Genomic DNA, 24,194 nt, shown 5'->3' on the forward strand with positions numbered 1-24,194 from the left:
TGAAAACTGATATGCAGGTCTGTTTGTAATTGAAATTTGATATACAAGTGTGGGTTGCAAAGAAAAACCATTTCTCTGAAACCTGCTCCGCATTTTACCGAAGGCTTTTGATGTGCATTACCGAAGGCTTTTGCCCTTCGGTAAATACCCTCGTATGGTCATTACCGAAGGCCTTAGCCCTTCGGAAATTACTAAAGGCTTCTGCCCTTCGGTAATTACCGAAGGCTTTTGACCCTCGGTAATTACCGAAGGCTTTTGACCCTCGGTAATTACCGAAGGCTTTTGGCCCTCGGTAATTACCGAAGGGCAGAAACCCTCGGTAATTGTTAGCGACAACAGATTTACCGAAGGATTTTTGGCCATCGATAAGCCTTCGGTAAACACCCATTATCGACGGCCTTTGGCATTTTCCGAGGGCTTCTGGCCTTCGGTAATACCCTACTTTTTTGTAGTGTCTCTTTTTAACACTTCGTCACTTCACTCACAAACAACAATTAACATAGAAAGAAACTACCATCCAAGCAATTCACCAAAAAACATAAAATAGCTCCCCATAAGAGTTCATCTTCCTCACTGCACAAAACTTCCATCGAGCTCCGCTGTGAATTCCTTTCACTCAAATCCTCACTCTTGAACTCTAGACTCAAATTCTCTCCCTATTTATAGGCTCCTTCTTCGATCTCAAAATTAATTTCTCAATCCCAAAATTTTGGTGTTTGTATTTTGATTCGTATTTTAAGTTTTAGTCTTTTAGAATGTTTTTGTTAATAACATTGTTTCGTTTTTTTCTAGAGCTAAACTAAATACCTTTCGGATATGATAAACTTTACGTGTTTAGCTTCAACTCTCTTAAATGTTTTTGACTTAACAATCGTTTAGTATTGCATATGGGTATTTGACAGTTTTTTTTCTGTTTTTTAAAATCCTAAGTGTTTTTTTAAAGCCTTTCGGCTTTTGTACCAAACTAGGCAAATTTGCATAGACAAAAAATTTCGAAAAGTAAGTCGTGAAGGACCTAGACGATTTTTAATGAAGAAGTCATGTCCTCCTGCACGACTTCACCTTGACACCATGGTCAAAGGTGAAGTCGTGCATCCCAAAAACGACTTTAGGACATGGTAATCGATTACCACGTATTGTAATCGCTTACCACGCCTGTTTCATAAAAAAAAAATTGAAGTCTTATGAGGTTGACGACTTCAATAAGAAAAGTCGTGCACCCCCACACATCTTTACTTTTATTTAATTTTTAATTTTTATTAATTAAAATCATTTATAATTTTAAAAAATATTTTATATGTATTTAAAATAATTAAAATTATATCTAATTAATAATTAAGTTTTTCTAATATTATTAAATAAAGAAATTTCATGATTTTAATTATAATTTATTTTTTTGAATTTTTATTATTAAATTATATTTTTTACAAATCATAATTAATTAATAACAATTTTTTTTCATTATAAACTATTTAAATTAATAAAAATATTAAATATAAACTATTTAAATTAATAAAAAGAAATTTTAATTAAAATTGTAGCGGAGGTTCACTACAAAAATCTGTAATTTTTCCAGGAGGTTTTTTCGCATTGCCGGGGTTTTAACCCCCAAAAAACACGTTTCCTGCGGTTGCAGAAAACCACTGGAAAACCTCCGTCACAAAATTACCGACGGTTTTCGGCAAAACCGCCCCTATTTCTAGGGGTTTCTGAAATATCCGAAAGTAACCGAAGTTATGCTGAAGCAACTATATTTCCAAGGGTTTCTGGAAAACCACCGGAACTAACCGGGGTTTTCAGAAAACCGTCGGGAGTAACTGCGTCTGAAAGAAATGCCCTTATTTTCAGAGGTTTTATCCAAAACCATCAGAAATGCTTCGAGATCATTTTTTTTGTGCGTTCAAATTGAATGATAAATCTAATTCAAATTGAATTTATAAATCTAGTTTTAATATAATCTAAAATTAAATATTATTATATAAAGTAAATTATATTTAAATTTTTATATATTGTTCATTCACTATTTTTATTCTATATTAGAGTTCTAACTATACATTTAAATTCCTCACACATATATATTGTTCCATTGTAATGTTGTACGAATAAAGTGACCTGTGTATTTTATTAGCATAAAGTTGTGGAAGTATGTATGATGTTTTACCGTAAATGTGTAATGTTTACTGTTGTGGTCAAGGAAACTCATTAACACTGATTGATTTATATATATATATATATATTTTCTGAGTACAAGAGGTGTAGTCATTTCAACTACAAGTTATCCATGACTTCTTTAGGTAATTTTCTTCATAGGCATTAAGTCTATTGTCTATCCATTAACCCTTACAATGCTAAAATGGTGGATATGAGTTAAAAGAAGACCATGTCACACTACCAAACCATATAACAACACAATATGATGCTAATATTGACAACTCACAGTTTTGACATCCCATATCAATTAGTCTCCAAGATAGCAGCAACTAAACCAAACAAAGCAGACATAATGCAAACAAATAGTTCCTAATACTCATATATAATATATGCTCAAATCTCAAAATTTACTCTCAAGTGTGAAGATACAGAAAACTAATACCAGAAAACTTATAACTTAAAGACAAAACCATCATTGACTTCAGGCAAAGCATACAAAAACAAATCAGCAACTACAAATAAAAAATAAAACACAACAAAATAAAAATGCAGTCCTAAGAAGTGTGAAACAAATGCTTTGAGGGTCGAAGAATAAGACAATACACCAAGGCTTTTAATAATCAAGCTTGTTACAATAATTACTAAGTCTACTTGTTAGTGTAGTCAGTCGGACTAAAATAGGGGGTAGTGTTGCACGGGTATCCAGTGTTACAGCTCTTCCCCCTAAAGTGTTACATGACCGATTTGGCCACCCTCACTTGTCAAAGTTAAAAAAGATGTGTCCTGAACTTAGTGGTCTTCATACTTTAGAATGTGAGTCTTGTCAACTAGGAAAACATGTTAGATCTGTCTTTCCTAAAAAGTCTCAATCAATGTGTAATTCTAGTTTTTCTATTATTCATTCTGATGTCTATGGACCTAGTCGCGTCTCTTCTTTTGATTTTAGGTACTTTGTTAGATGTACTTGGATTTATCTAATGAAAGATCGCTCTGAATTGTTACCTATCTTCACATCCTTTTTGAATGAAATCAAGAAACAATTTGGTCAAGTGATTAAAATCTTAAGAAGTGATAATGCTAAAGAGTATTTCTCATCCAATTTTTCTGCAATCCTTAGCTCCCATGGTATTTTGCATCAATCCACTTCACTACAAGAAAATAGCTAGTTACCCGCGGATCATTATATACGGATTAAATCCGTATGTAATAAACGTATTATATACGGATTTTACATACGGATATTGGGAAATCCATTATATACGGACAAATCCGTATATAATTAAAAAAAAAATTTATACGGAGGATCCGTATGTAATTGGCGTACGTAATAAAAAAACAAGTAAAAATGAAACTGAAAGCTCCAAAATTTCGTTCACTCTGAAAAAAACATATCTTCTCCCTCTTCTGTCCTCGAACCTTCAGTCGAGTTATGCCTCTTCTCCCTCTTGTCGAAGCTCAGTCCATTTCTTCACTGCACTCTCTTCTCCGCTGTGAGTCCACCTCGCCTGCAGGGAGGCTCTTGTTCAGTGAAACCCGCACTCGACGTCACTGCTCGTAGATTCGGATTTCATTTGTCGAACACGGTGAGTAATCGAAGCTTTGAGGATTATTTTTGTTTTCGTTTTCTCTTTTTGTTCTTTGGAGGTTTGAAATTGCGATTTTGGAAACCCTAGGTTGGTTTCTTCGAAGTGGTAGAGATAAGCTGGAGCTGTAGTTGCGTTTTGGTCCTGGTAAGTTTGAATCGTTTAGATTTGAGGTTTATTTGAGTTATCTTTTCTCTCGGTGTTGTTACATTGTCCTATTTTTGCTCGTTGTTGTTTCGAGGTTTGAAATCGTGAATTTAGAAACCCTAGGTGATGGGGTCTTCGAAGTGGAAGAGATAAGATCGAGCTGCTATTGCCTTCTGCATTTAGTAAGTTTGAATTGCTTATATTTTGGTTTCGTTTTATTGGTTGTTATTGAAAATGGGTCTTGACGAAAACTAGTCACTGAAAATGGTTTGCTTCGTTATTGAAATTTTTATTTTGACTTTGATACAGGAGCTGAAGTGGTTGAGAAGTATGGGGTACCTCATTGGGAAGGCTTAAAGTGTTGTACAGTGAAGCAAAAGAGCTAGGTACTGAAGCAAGGTATGTTTACTCCTGAGTTTTGCTGTGTTGTTTCCCCCTCTTTTATGTTTAAAGTCCTTACTTTACTTCTTATGCAGTTTAGCATTAAATTGTATAAAGTTCATTTGAACTTCCTGGGAGCATTTTAATAGAACAATAGAGGAAGCTGCTGGATCAATCTCAAGGTTAGGAGAATTATGGTGGTGTAGAGAAAAGAAACTAAGAAGAGCCAAAGTAAGTGGCGCTAAACATTATCTTTGATTCTGTGAAATATGGTGTTATGATTATATAATGGGTGAATGATTCTTTCTAATATGATGAATGCAAATTAACATGTACTTTGATTAGAATAAGGCTTTAGTTATGTTTAGCAATATTTGTATGTGACGTTGTGAAATTGGTCTGAATAGGGGTTTCAAGCAGAATAGGAAGAGTTTGATAGGTTCTCTAGGAACATTCAATTATATGATTGATTAAGGTGCAATGTTGTATGATTGCTGGAGAATTTCACCTGATATAGTTTATAATCCAGAAAACCACACCATTAACTGACATTTTGGTTAAGAAATGAATATTTAGTAACCAAGGTAAGTAGTTCAATGCGCTTGGAATTGGTTAAGTGCAGGTTTGTTTAACGTGATAGGAGATATTGTAGTGTTACCTCTGGTTGCAAGTTTAATATATAGGTTTGTTAAGTGCAGGTTTGTTAAGAAATATGACATAACCTCTTTTTTAAATCCAACACCCATATAGGAAATATTAGAAGACCGCTCCAACTGCTCCTCTGATATTCCAAAAGGTATTCTCATAGTAGTGTTAAGAAACTAGAAGGCATGAATATTAAAAACTACTAAAATATATAAACTGACTGGTAAAGAAATGCACAACTAGCTAAAACTTGGAGCACTCAACTTTCATACTGAAGAACCACTGTTCAGAAGGTAACAACTGTCTAACTTGTGGCTTATGACAGTAGAAATCATAACTTTCTATAGAGATTTCACCCAGTTTACTATTTCAACTTCCCTCATTTCCCATAGTCACATTGAAACCTATTTCTACCAAGAGAAAACGAGAGAGCACCTCTGTATAAAAACTCATCCCTCTACATTTTCCCTTTATACTTCCTAAAGAAAGTAAACAAATTAAATAAACATATCAATGTATATATATATATATATATAGAGAGAGAGAGAGAGAGATATATATATATATATATATATATATATATATAGAGTGAGAGTAAAGATGTTACAAAAGAGGAGTTGAATTGATTTATTGGTTAGGTCTAGAATGAGAAGTAGTGGGAAGGAAAATATTGGTAGAAAAGAGGTAAACAGGAAGTGATATGGATTTGGATTGAAAATGATGAGTTAGGTATAATGGAGATAGTTATTACAGTTAGAGTAGTGTTAAGATAAAGATACGTTGGTGTGTTTAGTTCCCATCTTTATCTTCTTTTTCTCTCATCCCATCAAACTATAAAAAATAAATAAATAAAAATTAATACAATGTATTATATGATATCTGAAAGCAAAGAAAAGAGCCTGAGTAATGATTCCTCAAGATAATGCATCCATCTTAAAGTCAAAGAAGTCCTCTGGTTCAGAAGACTATGCAAGATCGTTGGCCCTGACAATTTTTCTTATTGCTGCTCCTGTTGCAGTTTTCTGTGTCTATGTTGCCAGAAAACTAATAAATGATTTTTCTGATCACTTGGGGATGACCATAATGGCCATTGCTATTATATTCACAATTTATGTGAGATTCTGTTTCTTTGCTTGTTATATGCATACAAACGTACACCAAGCATACAATTTTGTTCTTTGACCCTATATTGTTCAGCTGTATTGATTTGGCACTTTATTTATAATCTTGAGAAACATTTCTTTATGTTGCCACTCACACATGCTTGTTTGAAGTAAGCTATAAGTCGGGATTAGTTAATGATAGGTTCAGTATAGTTTACAATAGAAGGAAAAGACAAGGTAGTTGGTACAGTTGTAATTAAATAGGTGTAACAAACTATTATAAATAGTCTTATTAATGAGGAGAGTGGACAGTTTTATGGGTTTAGCGAGAAGGATTGTGGAGAGTGGGGTTTTCTCAAATAACCTCAGTTGATTGTTGTGCAAAACTCATCTTGTTCCTTGTTTCTATTCCCTACTACGGTGGTACGGCATTAGAGTACAGATAGCAATAAAACAATATCTTTCTGTTCTGTTCTAATATCAGTTCTATCAGTTAACTTCTAATTTCTGAATGGAATACAACTTGGCTGATGTCCCTTTATTCATTTGTTTATTTGAATAATAAATAAAAGAAAACTAGCCAGGACCATAATGAATCTAATGATCAACTAGTACTACTAGCAGAATGTTTCTCCTGGCCAAGAAATGAAATCCATGACCAAGCCAAGTATTCTGCATTATGTCATTTTTTGTTTAAATTAAAGAAAATATTTTATTTGAAGGGGAAATATATATGATGAAGAGAAGTTTGAGCAGATATTGTCCTCCTTTATCTGATAGCATAATGATGGCAAGCACATTATTGCATAGTTGTAAGAGAGCCTTTATGAAAACTGGCCATGGCGAATACAATTGTTTCCATATCAATTATGGTGATTTCCCATTAAGTATCCAAGTTTTGGTCTAAGTTCTAACTGCAGATGCGAAATATCAGCATATATATAGGATTCTGCTATAGAATAGTATCGTCCTTGTTTTTGGGAAAACCTTTTAATCTAATTGAAGATAAATTGCTCTCAAGCTTGAGAGATCTCTGTAAGTAAGGTGTATGTAACAACAAAGGAGATGGGAAGTACATTGTCATTACATTTGGTGTAGAGGGAAAGAATGGGAACATGTGTTCCTATTGAATGTTGAGCTGGGACCGCATATTGGATATTCATCAGGTTCCATGACTCACCAAATACCATATAATTCTCCATATGCTCTTCTCTGCACTGTGAATAGGCTGTTGTTTCTGAATTAGAAGTTAGAACAACACAACAAAGTTATTATGAGTTGTAAAAAACAACATCCATGCATGTACCACAAGCTATAAATCAAAATAGTTTATATTTGTAAACAAGAGTCGTCCAATAAAGAGTCTAACTTCCGTTTTTTAATCCCTCATTCATTAGTTATCTTAGCAATGGAACTTACGTAGGAGAAGAATTTAAGGATGACTGACAAACCAAATGTCGTCAGCACAAGGTTTCTTAGTTGTTATACTTTAGCTCACCGAGACTGCATGGAGTTTAGCTTCATTACATTGAACCCAAGCAATGAGGAGCTTGGCTAGTGATATGCATATTTTAATAGGAAAAATATAGGCTTATGAACATGAATTAAAAAAGAGTTGAATTTCTTCCCATGGTGATCTCATGAAATGACTTCATGCTCATCTTACAGTCAATGATTCCAATCACAAGTTTATATCAACATAATAACTTTATATGAACACAAGTATGAAATGGACGGATGAAGAAAGAATAAAAGATAAACTGTCAGAAGCCTTAGGAAGGAATAGAGAAAGGTGTGACACTTGTTGAAGTAGAGATTACTCCATGCTTCTCTAAGAAAACCTCCTAATGTTGAATCACTGACTCCTAAGAAATAAGATAAAACTCTATAATCTACTTCACACACACAAAGTTGTCAAAACTTGCTCTGAAATTTCAATATATCAAAAGTGATTTTACCAAGGATGAGGATGGCTATTTATAACCTGTGACATCCAAAATTCAAATATAAAATTCTGAGGAAATGTTTGCTACTCCTAGACATTGGAATTACCATTTCTTTTAAGAAATGAAGAAATTTGAAGTGAAAGCCAAGGACAGACTCTCTCAGCCACTATATCAGAATGTTCAAATCCTATCACTTGGGCCGTTATTCCTTTTTTCACATCCTCACTGCCAGATTAATTTCACCCAAGTGTGAGCATCCCTCGTCCTGAGTGTGGTAAGGTGTGAGAATCAGAGGTGATTCCGTGCTAAGTGAGGACATTATGACATATCATGGTAAGATGAGCCCTTTTGGTCCATCTTTGCGTGCTTCACAAAAGTTGACTTGTTCCTCCGACATTTTGTCTCAAATTTTAGAAAGTCTTCTTTACCTACGTACAAACATCTAATGCAATAAGATTACTAAGTCCTAAGATTAAGACCACAAAATCTAAATGAAGTTACTTTTGAGATTAGCATAAAAGTGGTCAAAACAAAGTCTAAGTTATTAAATGCAAGAAAAATGCTAAGATATGCATGAAAATGTAAGCATACAAGAGACCTACCAAACACTCCAAATTTGAAGTTTTGTCTGCCCTCAAGCAAGCTAAAACTTAGCTAAACAGACAAGCTAAAGCAACCTATTTAGTACATAAAGTTAAACCAATGCTAAGCATAGAAAACTGAACATGATTTAAAATCAAGCACCCATAGTTGCTTCCATTCATACCTCCAAAACTCAAGTCTTTGAAACACAATTCTGATAATATGAATCATACACTGTGGTACGTACATGCGATCACAGCCAAGATGCAATTGCAAGAATAACAAAAATGACAATGACAATTATTGGGAAACCAAAGAACACTTGTTTTCTCATAGATTTGGTGTATCTTTCTAACACACAAGTGTATCCAGGTAAGTGTATCTTTCTCTGAATAGGCTGTTGTTTCTGAATTAGAAGTTAGAACAACACAACAAAGTTATTATGAGTTGTAAAAAACAACATCCATGCATGTACCACAAGCTATTAATCAAAATAGTTTATATTTGTAAACAAGAGTCGTCCACTATAACTACACTAGATTCCCCCATTTGAAAGGGTGTGTCTCCAGGCCAAGCCATAGGTTCAGAACATGAAACTTTTAAATCTCCTCAGTTATGACATCTGCTATGTCCAACAAGTATCCTCTTTTGATGCAGTATATGAATTGGGCTTAAGCAATGGTGGAGCTAGGTACATGAGAGCTAGGGGTCACATTAGAAATGAGAAAGGTGACCCATATTTGTGATAGTTTTCATGTTTTCCCTTTGGAAGTCTTTGAGGTTGTCCAGACCTCCATATCATAAGGAACTGATATTTGCTGTCAGGGTTCCTTTTCTTACTAATATTAAGTGAAATTATAATTTTATAAAGTTATATATATACATACCAGTGAGATAGAATAGAGCATGACTGGTTGAATTCCTCACATTCTGATTTCAAAAATCTGCATCAATATTCTTCACTGGTTTGAAGTTGTGCTCACTGTTGTTGGTCAGATTTTGTGGTTTTGAATCTTGGTACAAGTGTGTTTACTATTGTTATACATGTTTCAAGTAGTAGCAACTCTTGTTAATCACTAAAATGCAAAATGCATACCTGATTTCCCTACTTTCAGTAGCTTGTCTTGTCTTTGTTTCACAATTCTCCAATTCAATTTCTGGTCTGCTTTGGTCAATACTATTTCTGCTATGTTTTGTTGTGTATAAAGCTTGAGACAAGTTTCTTTTATGATTTTAAGCATGTCTCAAGGGATATCAACTCCAATCAATCACAGAATTGAAAAATGAATGGTTGAGTTGATTAAATTCTGGATTTCAAAACTGTCACAGTTTTAAATAAAGTGTTTGCACCGTGCTTGCTGTCTTTGTGTGGTTTTAGGTCACTTTAAATCTTCTAGCTGATATCCTGTAGTTAGATCTAGTGTTTAGGCATTCTTTGAGTCTTTATTTGAACCAGCCAGCTTTGAATGTACTGTTTTATAAAATCTGCAAAAGTTTTCAATGCATTTTTCGGTATTTTAAGCAACTGATGTTGTCATATGAAGCCACTGGCTGTGTCTATGTATTCTAACCAATTGAGCAAGTCTATGTTGTCATTTGAAAGTTGTGTGCAATGTTCAAATGGTCCTTGAGAAGCCTATATGCACAATTCACCTTTAAACCATCACATTTTGCTGCATTTTAAGCTACAACTGTTGTCAATTATAGAATATGATTGTTTCAGTGGAGTTTAAACATTTGTGCATGTGTCTTTTACCGTTTGAAAGTTGTAGTTACTGTTCATTTGGTAAATTTGACACCAGTAAGATGTGTTCATTAATCTGTTCTTTTTACTGTTTATTGTGTGATTTACAAGAGGTAGTGTACGAAGTGTGATTAGGGAAAAGCCAAGAAGCAAAGAAGATTGTCCACAATTCCTGAAAGGTATGCTTAATGTTATAGTCGTAGCATTTTTGAAGTAATAAGTAGTGTTCTTTGTCTTGACTCTGATTTATGTTAATCATCAGGTCAAAATTTCCCCCAAAGTTGTAGTAAAACAGTGAAATCAAAACTCAAGTAAGTGGTTCTAACCTTTTATTTGGATCTTTTTGCCCAAAATAATGTTGGAGTTGTGATGTTATCTTGGATTTTAGTCAATGAGTTTGTTTTCTTTAATTTATTTATTTATCTTCTATTCTATTTTATATATTTAGCATTTATAGATATATTTATTAATTTGGTTTCTACTATTGGCTATCATGCCTTCTGCCATATTTTTATTTTGTTTTCTTCTACATTATAAATAATGAGTGGTGCAAGCAACACCATTGCTTGCTTTGGAATCCTTACTTATTTCTTTGGTTCTTTAGTAAACAATACCCCAAACATTCCTTTTCCAATTTATAAATGTAGAGTAGAAGCCTAGTTTTTGAATAATATCATATAGGAAACAATGACCTTAAAGTCCAATTTCCCATCTTACAAACTTCCTTTCCCTAACAAACAGTGACCTTACAAACTTCACCACTACCCTCTAATATCAAGATAATATCTTTAGATATTTACTGTCTTTCTACACTCCTCCATAAGAGGATGTTTACTGAGTGTCAGCTTGTTACAAGAAAATAATTCACTGCCCTGCAAGTTCAATGTTTAAAAACATAAAAATCAAAATTGACTGAAAACAATGGTTGGAGAAACAACTCTGGGATTTGGGACAAAGTTGAGGCCTTTGCATTTGGAATAAAGTTGGGACTTGTGAGTTTAGAAAATAGTTGGGGTCATTGCAGGAATTACTAGGACCAATGCTTTTGGCAATAGTTGGAGCTAGTGCATCTAGCAACTAGTTGGGGACAGTGAATTTAGGGAAAACAACCAGGACCAATGCATTATGGAAAAAGTTGGGGCCAGGGCATTTAGGTTACCCATCAGGGTTATTGCTTCTGGGGAAAATCTGGGGTCAATTCATATGAGAAAACACCTGGATCAGTGTATCTAGGTAAAAGTAGAGTTCCATATAAATGCTCTTCACCTACATAGAATCTGTTGGATGATTACCAAAATTTGATCAAGGATCTGTTCTTCTTATCTGTCTACATATGGAAATAATTGAACATATTTTCTCTTTGAGCACGCACACTCCAATAAAATCAATTCTGTTCCTGTGAAGGATTCACCTCTTATACTGAGTTCTTCTTGCTCTGACCTCCTTTTTACAAGCAAAATTTATGCTTGTTTTCCTCTTAGCATTTCCTAATTTGACAGTTTATTTTTTAATAACAAAATATCCATGGTGTCACTGGCATTTTTTGGCTTTGTCTGGTAATGACATATGGTCACATGATTCTGCCAGTCTTGTTCCATTTCAAATATTCAAATTTTTTTTCACCTCTTCCTAATCCTCCTCCTCATTTTGTTGAGGCTCAATCAAAGTATGCCCCTTCTCAACTCCAACTCCAAAACTTCCATCTTCTCTTCTTGCCTTGCTAGCTGATTTGTAACATGTCCATCTCCTCACTCCACTAACACTATTATTCTTTCATGATCTTTTTCCACACCATTGACACCAAAGTTCTCCTTTCTTCATTATTTGTATCAACCCATGTACCCCAACTCACTCAAACCTCACTTCCACTCCTCTCATACTTAAAACTCGTTCTTTTCTCTTCAAACAATGGAAGAGAATACTCAATACTCTCTTACCCGCACTCTTGGTCAAAGAGTATAGATAAATGCCCCAACAATGTATACTTAATGCAAGAGGCTAAAAACAAGATATCCACAATATACATGGTTTGAAAGTGTATCCATGACACTTTTTCATTTACAAACAACACCCCAAAGTATCCAACCATGTCTACTCTTTATAACAAGATCACTTTTCATAAAGCATGAACATCTATACCCCATGAATATGCCAAACCTTGTAAACTAACATGACTAAGTACTTACCTAACATTACCTTCCAAGGAGCAGTGATGGAAATTCAATTACTTGATTGTTTAGTGTTGAACTTTCAATTAATTTAGCCTTGTATTAAGTAATGGCTAATTTGTCGTTAATTGATATGTATACAGAACATGGATCAAGTTCCACCAAATCGTTCATGGATGTACGATAGGTGTTATAGAGGAAGAGGTGCGTTGAAAGAGTCATTTGTTTTGGGTGTTGAAGAGTTTATAATTAAAGCTTGTGAACAAGACCGTTATCAAAGAGATGGGGGGCTTCGATGTCCATGTTCAAAGTGCGATTGTACAAAGATTTTGAACGAAAGAGTTGTGAAGGTTCACCTGTATAAAAACGGTTTCAAGCCTAATTATTTCATTTGGGAGGATCACGGGGAAACCATGCAAGAAGCTGATTTAGATAATGATGTCACTTTCAGGGGTGTGGAGACAGAAGGTGAACCAAATGAACAAGTTATCACGATGGAAGACATGGTCCATGATGCTCTCATACAAAGACAACCCTTCCAAGCATCAAATTCTTCTAACATAGAAGAGGCTCCAAATGAAGAAACTCAAAGGTTTTATAACCTTTTGTTGGAGGCAAATACGCCTTTGTATGAAGGAGCATCAGACTCCAAATTATCAATGTGTGTGAGGCTTTTAGCTTGCAAGTCGAATTGGAATATTCCTAACCAATGCATAGATTTTTTTGCAAAAATGCTTTTGGATGTAACACCACACAAATGTGGTTTACCGAAAACTTACTACGATGCAAAAAAGATAGTGTCGAAGCTGGGATTACAGTCGCAGAGGATTGATTGTTGTGTGGATGGTTGCATGCTATTCTATGATAATGAATATGGTAAGATGGATGGAGCGTTAGTTGAATGCAAATTTTGTGGGAAGCCAAGGTATCAACAACACAAGACAGGAGCAAGTTCAAAAAAAAAAGTTCCCGTTAAATCCATGTTCTATTTGCCAATAATTCCAAGACTTCAAAGAATGTATGCCTCAAAAGAAACTGCAACAGAAATGACATGGCACCATCACAACAAGTCGTCAAATGGTGTTTTGCGTCAACCATGTGATGGAGAGGCGTGGAGGCACTTTGATAGAGTACATCGTGATTTTTCCATTGAGCCACGCAATGTTCGACTTGGTTTATGCTCCAATGGTTTTAATCCATATGTGCAGGCATCATCTATACCATATTCGTGTTGGCCAGTAATTGTCACGCCGTACAACCTGCCTCCAGAAATGTGCATGTCTAAACCCTACATGTTTTTGACTTGTCTCATTCCGGGGCCATTCAATCCAAAAGTACGCATTGATGTATACCTAGAGCCCTTGATAGATGACTTGAAAAAGTTGTGGAGTGGTGTCATAACATACGATATTTCAAGGCGACAAAACTTTATCATGAGGGCAATGCTAATGTGGACAATTAATGATTTTCCTGCTTATGGTATGCTGTCTGGATGGAGCACCCATGGTAAATTGGCTTGTCCACATTGCATGGAGCATTCAAAGGCTTTTAGATTATATAATGGGCGAAAAAATTCGAGGTTTGACTCCCATCGGAGGTTTTTACCAAATGACCATGCCTTTAGGAGAAATAAGAATGCTTTCAAAAAGGGGGAAGTGGACATGGAAGACGCGCCACCATATTTGACGGGAACAGAAGTTTGGAATAGAGTTAATGGTTATCCTAAAGTAACTGAAAATGGTGCACCAAGAATAGATGGATACGGTGAGTGGCATAATTGGACGAAAAAAAACATCTTTTGGGATCTACCATATTGGAAGGATACTTTGTTAAGGCATAATCTTGATTTCATGCATATTGAGAAGAATTTTTTTGACAACATTTTTAATACTGTGATGAATGTCAGTGGAAAGTCAAAAGACAATGAAAAGGCCCGAATGGATTTAGGCTTGTATTGTAAACGAATGGATTTTGTTTTCATCATATTAAATTGATATTGACTGAATATTCTCATACCTATGGACAGCTCATTCTTACATACCTATCAACTTTCAGAGTCAAACAGTTCGACACATATACATGCAAATTTCCCATTGTGGTTCAAGGATCAAGTACAACTTATCAAATTCTTGGACATAAATTTGTTATTCACATATTGATTCATTTTTAATTATATTGAATAGGTTCATATATTTTTGTAGGTTCATAACGATCCTTTAAGTGTCAGAAACCAACATCTTAGAGATTTATCACTTGGTCCTTTAAGATGTGTGAAGGAATGGCATACCTACTTTGTCAATGGATATAAATTTCATACCCATGCATGGAGCCAAGGCAAGAAGACTATAAATAGTGGGGTTCATGTTAAAGGCCTTACAGAAGGGGGTGAAGATGATTTCTATGGTGTCATTAAGCACATATATGAGCTCGAGTATAATACCTCAACCATTGAAAAGAAGGTTGTATTATTTTATTGTGATTGGTTTGATCCATCAAGAATAGGGACAAGAGTGGATTCAAAGTATGGCACTGTGGATATTCGAATGGATAAAAGATATATCTTGTTTGATCCTTTTATAATTGCACATAATGTAGAACAAGTGTATTATGTACCATATCCTGCATCGCGCACCGACAAACGGGGTTGGTGTGTTGCAATAAAGACCAAACCTAGAGGTCGTATAGACTCTAATGAGGTAGATGCCATTGAGCCATACCAAGTGGAGGAAATGTCACATGTTAATGACATCATTCAAGTTGAAGAAGTTATCCGATTGCAAGATATAGAAGCCGGTCTTGAAGAAGTGGACCCCAACAATGTACCATCAGTTCAACGCTATATGGATGAAGAAACAAGTGAATCGGAAGAAGAATGCAGTGAAGAGGGACAAAGTGAAGATGAGGATGAAGATTCATTTCACAGTTCTAGCAGTGAATAGAGTTACGATGTGTTGGTGTACCTATGGGTGATCATAAACCCATACTTCTAGAGGGGAGAAAGAAGAAGTGATGAATTCATTTATGTAATTTCAATTTCCGTGTTATTTTGATTAGGGGTGGGCAAAGCACACTGTACTACATTGTATTGTAAAATTTTATAGTTAGCTATAAACTAGTTTAGGAAAACTGTAAAACTGTAATGTACTTAAAAACATCTCAAAGTAACTGATCTGAACTATTTTTTAGTTCAGTACAATTTAGTTAACTGTTTTATTCATGAAAATCTAATCTCTTTACTGGTTTAAACATCACATGATTTTTACAAATAAATCTTTTATATTTTAATCTTCAAGAATATAAAAGATTGGATTATTCATCTCCTGCTTCCAAACTGTAGATCTATCTATCCATCTTTTTTTGTTGTCTTTTATACTTTTAAAATTAATAATTACTCTGCTTTCAACACTCCAATAGAAAACTGGTATTCGGATTTCAACCAAATACCCATTCCCCAGAACCAATTCTAGACAATTCATTATTTTTTATCTTCTTCTTAACCCAATCAGTCTCTGCCAAAATTACCAACACATTAGCTTCTGCATATGATGTATGTCCTTCAACCATACGACATCCCAGTTGGATTTCTTCGCAAAGGCTTGATTAGACTACTAATTAATCTTCAAGAATATACATCTATATAAATCTTCTAATCCACTTAAATTTTATCAAGAACAGTATATACGTATTCAAGAACATAAATACTTGGAATGAATGTAATATATAAAACAACCTTTTCAATGAAACTAACTGACAACATTATGAATAAAATAGATGCTGTAGTAATTAGCCAAACTCTGAAATTCGTCCATACCCTACTCTTGAAAGTATATATAGTTTTCACCTCAACACTGTGCTATACAGTTGGAAACCCTAACTAGCTAGCCTTGAAAAGAAGCTTCATCCATCTGCAACAGTTAAGTAATTGACTTTGCTACAAGGGAAAAAGTTGTGGGTGAAAAGCCATAACCCAAATAGAACATCTAAATTGCGACCAAATCTGCATAAGTGTCAAATGCTACATGTCTGTGCGTGGATCTTCTCCTAGTTACTAGGGTACATAGGTGGGGATGGATTCATCTTTTAGGATCTTTAATCAATTGGTTATGGCTGTTTCCTAGTGTCCGTTAGTTTTTCAATAAATGAAGATTGCGAAAAGACATATTCCCTCTGCTCTCAAGTTTCCATATCAGTAAACAGGAAGATACTGTGAAGCAGCTATAGGAATACAGTAATCTAGTTTATGCAAATGATAATCCAAGCATTTCAGTTCGCTATCAGGCACCTTACAATCCAAACCAGATATTAAACAACTTTACACTTAAGAGGAAACATAATTATTTTCTCAGAATTCCAGTAATGTAGGTTCTTAGTGGCTGAACAAGATAGTTTACCTTTGCTTCTACAGAGGACTGTTCCAGTCTCACATTATCTTCTATATCACCCAATCTCCTCTCATAGTGATCTACAATATCGACTTTGCGGCCACAAATTCCCAAACAGCCATCTCGCTGATGCCTTTTAGGAGCATCATTCTTTTGTTTACGATTGGTGAGCTTTTTGTACAGTTTATCTGCATCATTCTTCAAAGAACAAACTTTAATAGTCAAAAAAGTGGAATATTTGAAGAACAAACTGAGTTAATTACAAGAAAAAAATTTTATTGGAAGTTCAACTTCACTCCTGAAGAAACATAATGCCTAAGTCAAACAAAATATGCACCATTCCTCCCCTCTCATAAAAGAGAGCCTATTTGGAAGTAAAAACAATGGGATAAAACAAGAAAAAGGAACATGTTGTCTAGTCTCCAGCATATCAATAGAAATTCAAATATTTTAAGAATAGGTCAATGTCTAATCTCAACAATATTGGAAAGAGGTTTTATCTTTTCAAGAAACCTTTCAACTTCAAAGTTTAAGCTGTTATCTAATATATCAATAATTGCTTTTAATCTGCAATACTATTTTCATTATTCAGTATGAAAACCATTATATTAAGGTAGTTATCCAAAGCATTAAGGATAACACAATAAGATATAGATTTTTCGCATATGCAAATACAATACACAACAAGTAAGCCAAGAGAAACCACAGGAAACACCAAGTCTGGTTACTATGAAAGCCAAGCATAAAACACAAGGAATCTGGGGTGTAGTTTGGTTATCCCTTTTTGTTTTGTTTAGTGAGTTGCATACTAGGCACCTTTTTGCATTCCTGTATCTTTGGTGGGTATTGAATCATGAGCAGGGTTTATATTTTGAATCATAATCAGGGTTTATATTTTGAATCATAATCAGGTATATATGTTGACCTAGCACATGTGGGAAGCTATTTGTATGAAGCAAGCTTCTCGTTTGGGCTCTTTAAACATCTTATGTAGAGGGCTAACATGCACATTTTTTGTAAAAGGGTTAGAGTACCCCACAAGTGCTCTATTTCTATTTATTTTTTCTTTGCTGATAAAAAAACCACAATAAGTAGGATTGTAAGTTATTGATATTCCCTCTGCTCTCAAGTTTCTGGGACAACAAGTTTCTGTAATTAAGCAAGTGTGATGTTATTTGTAGTTTTTCAGCAGAGAATACTCTTTATACAGAGTCCTTTAAGCCAGGACTCGAATTTGAATATCCAAGGTTTGGAGAAGTACTGTATGGCTATTAAGATAGTGGAACTGCCGTCCTTTACTGAGAAGAGCCTGTGGGATGGATGACTAGGGCAGAAACATACTTTGGAGCAGTGCAAAATACTTTAGAAGTGCAGATCAAATTGATTATGAAGGGATTAACTATTAGTTGCTTAAATATTTTGAGAGAAACAGATGTTGTCACTTGGTGGAAATTAAGGATTCTAATTGCTATGTTTGGAGGAAGAAGGTTTGAGAACCCATATATGAGGAATTAGCAACCTTGAGATAATTAGAACCCATATATGCCACTTACCACCCCAACAGAAACCAACAAATCCCATAGCAGAAGCACCTTTCCTTTTCAAGGCTTCAATAATAGGTTTTGCAACTTCAATACATTTTCCCTGCACATTTAATAGGTAATATCATAATAACACAAAATGTTCTTTTCTTACTTTTCCTTTCCATTCAATTGTAAAAATAAATTGACCCCACAATTTTGTTTTTTGTTGAAGAATATGGCATCAGATGGTTGTGACCCTCCTATTCCACCTTCAGCAAAATCAGATAAGGAGAAGGGCAAGAAGAAATCTTATATGGTCAAGTTGTTAAACCGTTTCAATAACGTAAATGCTTCAAGTAGTCAGCCATCTACACCTACCTCTACCTCCACTGCTAGATTTGTTCCACCACCATTACAAGTTCCTGGTTTGACACCTACTCCACCATCAATTCCACCTTCGTTGGAAGTTCCTCCTTTCACACCTAGTTCACAACAATTTGCTGCTGATCAATGGAGATCACCCTCCCCCCATGTTGGTTCTAACCCAACAACTCCCACAAATATGCCATCACCATCTCCTATAGGGGATAACCCTCCACGTTCAAGTTCAGCAGCCAATGACTTTGAAGATGTTTCCAACAATCGTCCAATCATTACACCTATTGGAGGAGGGTAAGAAAACATCAATTTAATGTTCCAAGCATATACTGTATTATTCTAATATTTGACTTTTATTTTGGTATAGGTTTTATCCAACAAAAACAGCATCCAAAGCAATCACAGCCACCATCAAGGCACAGTTTGATGAGCCATGGGTGACATGGGGACAAATACCTCAGACACGAAGAGATGTTTTCTTTGAGAGTTTTAAGGTACACTTGTGTTCATTTACATTATGTACTACAGTTAATTTTAAATGTTAAGGTCCTCAATTATCTTATCCAATATTCATCTTTTTTGTCAACAGAGAAAGGTTTCATGGAGGTCTAACCATGAAGAAAAGGTGAAAAAAAATTTCCACACAAAAGCATCTCATAGATTATCTGAGATGTTTAAAAAAGCTCGAACAGAAGGGAAAAAACCTGATTGGATGGGGGATAATGTTTGGAATGGTCTTTTGGAGAAGTGGAACATGCCACTTTATAGACAAAAATGTGAAACGGCCAAAAAGAACAGGACATCTGACAAGGGTGGTTGTTTGCACACTGGGGGATCCATTAGCGTGCATGAGCATGCAATTCGTCTGGTACATATAAATTTATTTTTACATTTCTATACGGATAAACTTTAAAAATATTTGATGTTAACAACTAACATCTTCTTTGCTTGCAGTCACAGGAGCTTGGTCGGTCAGTGCATGTTGATGAAATATTTCAGCAGACACATATTCGAGCATCAACAGGAGAATTTGTCGATGAAAGGTCTAGGCGGACACATGTTAGTTTCTACTAACTTATTCTTTATTAGGTTATATAATTCTTAGGTCTATCTATTTAACGATATTCATTTAACAGGAAGAGTTTGAAGCCAGATTTTCTCAAATAAGATCTGAGACAGCATCCGTTGGGGCTTCAACATGTGCTCCCCTAGACCCTGCAGATGAGGAAAGATTGAGGAACCAATGTTGGTTGGATGTTGCTGATGGAAGGTACAAGGGACGCGTATATGGCATTGGAAATGTCAGTGCTCAAGATGACTGTGTCGATAGTTACATACAACAGACACAGGCATCTTCTTCTCAGCAACCGATTGCAGAGGACATTCTTAACCTCCACACACGAGTATCAACCCATGATGACCAACTTCGACAGATGAACTCTCAATTGCAAGGCTTTATTGGTGTCATGATGCAGTATCTTCCACCTCCTGCAGCCGCAATTGCACAACAATTTCTTCAATCCCAGAATCAGCCACAAGCTAATGTTCAACCACAACAACCACAGCAACCAACAGATCAACCACAGCCACCAACAGATCAACCACAAGATGATACTGTTTATGGAGATTACTAGTTATGTTTTTAGAAGTAGGACATGTGTATGACTCACACTTATTCTCTCAATGACTTTTTTCATGTTATTTGAACTTATTATGAGATTAACAATTATGTAAACTTTCTTATTATGATTAATGTGAAATGCATGTTTGTAGGTTTTAAAGACTTAATTTATTTATCAAATTTGTGAATGGATATAATGTCCAGGTCTTGTGAATTGTCTGTGTGGTATGGGCAGGTCTTGTAAATTGTCTCTTTTTGGATGTTGGATGACCAGGTCTGCTATTCAAGTCAGCTGTATGTAAATTATATACGGAATATCCGTATATAAATTATATACGGATATTCCGTATATAATTTATATATGGATATGCCGTATATAAGTTATATACGGATATTTCGTATATAATTTATATACGGATATTCCGTATATAATTTATATACGGATATTCCGTATATAATTTATATACAGATATTCCGTATATAAGTTATATACGGAATATCCGTATGTAAATTATATACGGAATATCTGTATATAACTTATATACGGATATTTCGTATATAATTTACATACGGTTTATCCATATATAATTTATATACGGATTGTCCGTATATAAGTTACATACGGATTATCCGTATGTAATCTTATCTACGACCTTTTTATATACGGATTTTTGACCGTATATAATCCGTATATAACACCACTTTTTATACGGATTTTCGGTGTTATATACGGATTTCGGCCGTATATAAATGCGATTTTTCTTGTAGTGCTTGTCCTCATACACCCCAGCAAAATGGTATAGCGGAAAGAAAAAATAGACACTTAATTGTATATTGACAATATTCGACGTTAAATTAACGTTGAATTTTTTAAATTCGACGTCAATTTAACGTCTCCCGATATGACGTCATTCTCGAATTCGACGTGAAAGGCCCAAAATATTCGACGTTGTACGTTGTTTTTGTACTAGTGTCTATATTGTTTGCGTTTAGGATATTGTCTAAACATAAATATCATTTAGTACGTTATCCTAGACAATCATTTTGATACACACTATTTTGTTAAACTTCAAAATAAAGAGTTTTTAGACGATCTTGTCTTAACAGTAACACATTTATCAAAAAAATTATTTTTATCTTATATTTGAATAAGTATTAGGGTTTATCTTGTAACAACTTCTTTTCAATTATATTCTTAATTTTACAAAGGATTCTCTTTTATTTTTGTTTCTTGATTTAATAAATTCTCCATTAACAAAAAGTTCTTAACAATTTAGTCTTTTTCTTTCAAATTTATTAACTATGTTATTCAACAAATTGATTATTAACCTCATATATATGGGATTGATTTGTTCATTCATATTTTGTGAATTTTATTTTTATATTTCTGAGTTTAACTTTTATTAGTCCTATTATATCATATTATCCTTAGATTTCATATTTATTTTTCTTTAGATATAAGATTTCTATAAAATTTCATTAATGAGACCCTTGGTAATTTACTGTTTATTTATCGACGACTTGAGGCCCTTGGTAATTTTCACCTCATCTAAAAGGAATGCTTAAAGAAGGAAAAGAAAGTCATTTCAGTTTAAAAACCTGCCTAAACAATGGCTTCATAAATATGTACAAGAATTTTCTTAACCCCTTTCTCTATACCAGAATTATCCGATGTAACACTAACCCTTCGTTATCATGAATAATTCCATTACTACGCCGTTTTGACAATGACAACATGATACTAAATAATAGGTGATATTGTCCGACATAGTTGGGTTATCCAATAGAACATCAACTCTTTACTACATGTATTATTTAAACTATATATTTGGCACCTTCTAAATGATATCAATATCAACTTAATGGACGAAATTATAAATAATTTTTAATAAAATTAAGGATTACAATGTGATGAAAAATAAAAAAATTGAATGATCATAGTAAATAATTCTAAAGTAATGGAAAGAAAACTATTAAAGTTACTTTATTCCATTTCATTTCTTATACAAGGAAAAGAAACTATATTGAATACTACTTCTACTGTTAATTAAGTTAACAGTGACCTCATCATAAAACTAAAAATAAAAGATTAAAAGTGTTTCATTTAATTGAAGTGAATATTAATTCGTTTTCGATTTGAAAAGTCCATTGGGTGCTGTTAACTTCCTTCAAAGATAGTAAATACCCATAAGTAGTTCCTAAATCACAAATACCAATTTCACATATTGTATAATATAAGGATGGCTATTGCCATCATGTACAGTAGAGATTTGGAGATTCCTTTTTTTCTTAATATTTATACCTAAAAGTAAACGTTCTTCTTAACAAAATCGAGTGTGTTGGATTAAAGTTCAATAAGGTTTAAATATACTTATTTTCCAATATGATAAGAAAATAAATAAACAAACAAACTTCTGATCGAATTTGTTCGCTTTTTTTAAGCACTATCCAACTTAGCTCATCCTTCATTTTGGCACATATATTTTAAAAAGAAATTAATTAGAAAATTTTGTAATCATTAAACATTTTTTTCTTACCTTTTAAGATATTTTTAAAATATATTATTTAATTATTAACAGAAAACCTTAAAAGATTATAATCATAAAATAAATATCAAAATTAAAATAAATTAAATTACTAAAAAATAAACATATGTTATAATAACTTTGATTGAGTTGAACAGCCTCTCTCAGTTTCAATAATTGAAATTAAGGTAACATGACTAGGTAGATAATTCCATTCGGTGCCGTCTAAGCCATGTTGAAGTGTCACTCAGCGGATAATAGTGCAGAAACAGTTAGCAGAGAGTAATGCCATACCGCATCCCAAGTCCCTCGAGATGTTCAACCATTGAATTCTCACAACCACCACCTACTCAAACCTCCATAGAAAAACCCTATATAAACACCATAGCCTCAAACCTTAAAACTCACTAATTATCATCATCATCAATCATTTCACCTTCAGAAGCATTTCTACTTCCCTTTGAAAATGGCCAGTGTTAAGTTTGCATGCGTGGTGGTAATGTTCATGGTGGTGGTGGGTTCACACAGTGCTGTGGGAATGACGTGTGGCCAAGTTCAAGGTAACCTAGCACAGTGCATAGGGTTCCTTCAAAAGGGTGGGTTTGTTCCGCCAGCATGCTGCTCCGGTGTGAAGAATATCCTGAACAGTTCCAGAACCACCCCTGATCGTCGCGCCGTTTGTAGCTGCTTGAAGGCTGCTGCTGGTGCAGTTCGTGGGATCAATCCCAATAATGCTGAGGCTCTTCCTGGGAAGTGTGGGGTCAACTTACCCTACAAGATCAGCGCCTCCACCAACTGTAACAGGTATATATACTATTTTGAGGTCTCAAGTTGACTCTTGTTTTCACTTTTTAAGGTATATATATGCTCTAAAGAAAGTATTGAAGGTGGTTGGTGTTTTGTTTTGCAGCATCAATTGAAGGGAGACAGAAACCATGCTATACTACACGTTAGTAAAGAGAATAAAAGGAGGATAGGAGTCTCCATTTATGAGAGCTAGTTTCTTGTTTTGTGTTCTATATTCCAGTGTGAAGTTTATACACTTCCTATGGCTTTTATATGAAGCTTTATAAAGTGAATAAAAAAAGTTTGATGAGTTTCATGTTCATCCTGAAATTTACCAACAATTCTTCTTCGTGGTTAGGTTGATCTATTCTGTGACATAGTATTAGTTAATTGGTAATGGTAATGATAATATATATTTTGTTCATCTGATGCAGGGCTAACTACATGTGAATGTCATTATTTATTTTGTTATTGAATTTAATCACTTTATTAAGAAAAGTTAGTCTTTTTTCTTTCTAGTTTTACAAAC

General features: G+C 34.3%; 2 protein-coding genes across 11 annotated transcripts; both read left to right on the forward strand.

Moving 5' to 3' along the window:
- Nucleotides 1–3,496: 3,496 nt before the first annotated feature.
- Nucleotides 3,497–20,521, forward strand: LOC108320086 (uncharacterized). 10 transcript variants are annotated; one of them, XM_052868209.1, is made up of 13 exons: nucleotides 3,516–3,734; nucleotides 3,825–3,881; nucleotides 3,976–4,063; nucleotides 4,191–4,280; nucleotides 4,358–4,493; nucleotides 10,394–10,461; nucleotides 10,545–10,593; nucleotides 18,014–18,491; nucleotides 18,588–19,027; nucleotides 19,101–19,227; nucleotides 19,323–19,601; nucleotides 19,688–19,792; nucleotides 19,870–20,521. In XM_052868209.1, the coding sequence occupies exons 9-13, from the start codon at nucleotides 18,591–18,593 to the stop codon at nucleotides 20,365–20,367; spliced, it is 1,446 nt and encodes a 481-aa protein (XP_052724169.1). In that variant the 5' UTR covers nucleotides 3,516–3,734; nucleotides 3,825–3,881; nucleotides 3,976–4,063; nucleotides 4,191–4,280; nucleotides 4,358–4,493; nucleotides 10,394–10,461; nucleotides 10,545–10,593; nucleotides 18,014–18,491; nucleotides 18,588–18,590; the 3' UTR covers nucleotides 20,368–20,521. The 10 variants fall into 10 exon arrangements, 9 of the variants coding, with proteins under 9 accessions (XP_052724164.1, XP_052724167.1, XP_052724166.1 ...); XM_052868211.1 differs by having other exon boundaries at nucleotides 10,400–10,461; XM_052868208.1 differs by lacking the exon at nucleotides 18,014–18,491.
- A 2,752-nt stretch (nucleotides 20,522–23,273) lies between these two features.
- LOC108347080 (non-specific lipid-transfer protein 1) lies at nucleotides 23,274–23,987 on the forward strand. The gene is made up of 2 exons (XM_017586200.2): nucleotides 23,274–23,683; nucleotides 23,790–23,987. Exons 1-2 carry the CDS (start codon nucleotides 23,346–23,348, stop codon nucleotides 23,797–23,799), a joined length of 348 nt encoding a protein of 115 aa, XP_017441689.1. The 5' UTR covers nucleotides 23,274–23,345; the 3' UTR covers nucleotides 23,800–23,987.
- The last annotated feature ends 207 nt before the right edge of the window (nucleotides 23,988–24,194 follow it).

This window comes from Vigna angularis, chromosome 9, assembly GCF_016808095.1.
Source record: "Vigna angularis cultivar LongXiaoDou No.4 chromosome 9, ASM1680809v1, whole genome shotgun sequence".
Classification (NCBI taxonomy): domain Eukaryota; kingdom Viridiplantae; phylum Streptophyta; class Magnoliopsida; order Fabales; family Fabaceae; genus Vigna; species Vigna angularis.

What these genes read in the sequence shown, in the direction of transcription:
- LOC108320086 (XM_052868204.1), top strand. Translation starts at nt 12,597, where the DNA reads ATGGATCAAGTTCCACCAAATCGTTCATGGATGTACGATAGGTGTTAT.
- LOC108347080 (XM_017586200.2), top strand. Translation starts at nt 23,346, where the DNA reads ATGGCCAGTGTTAAGTTTGCATGCGTGGTGGTAATGTTCATGGTGGTG.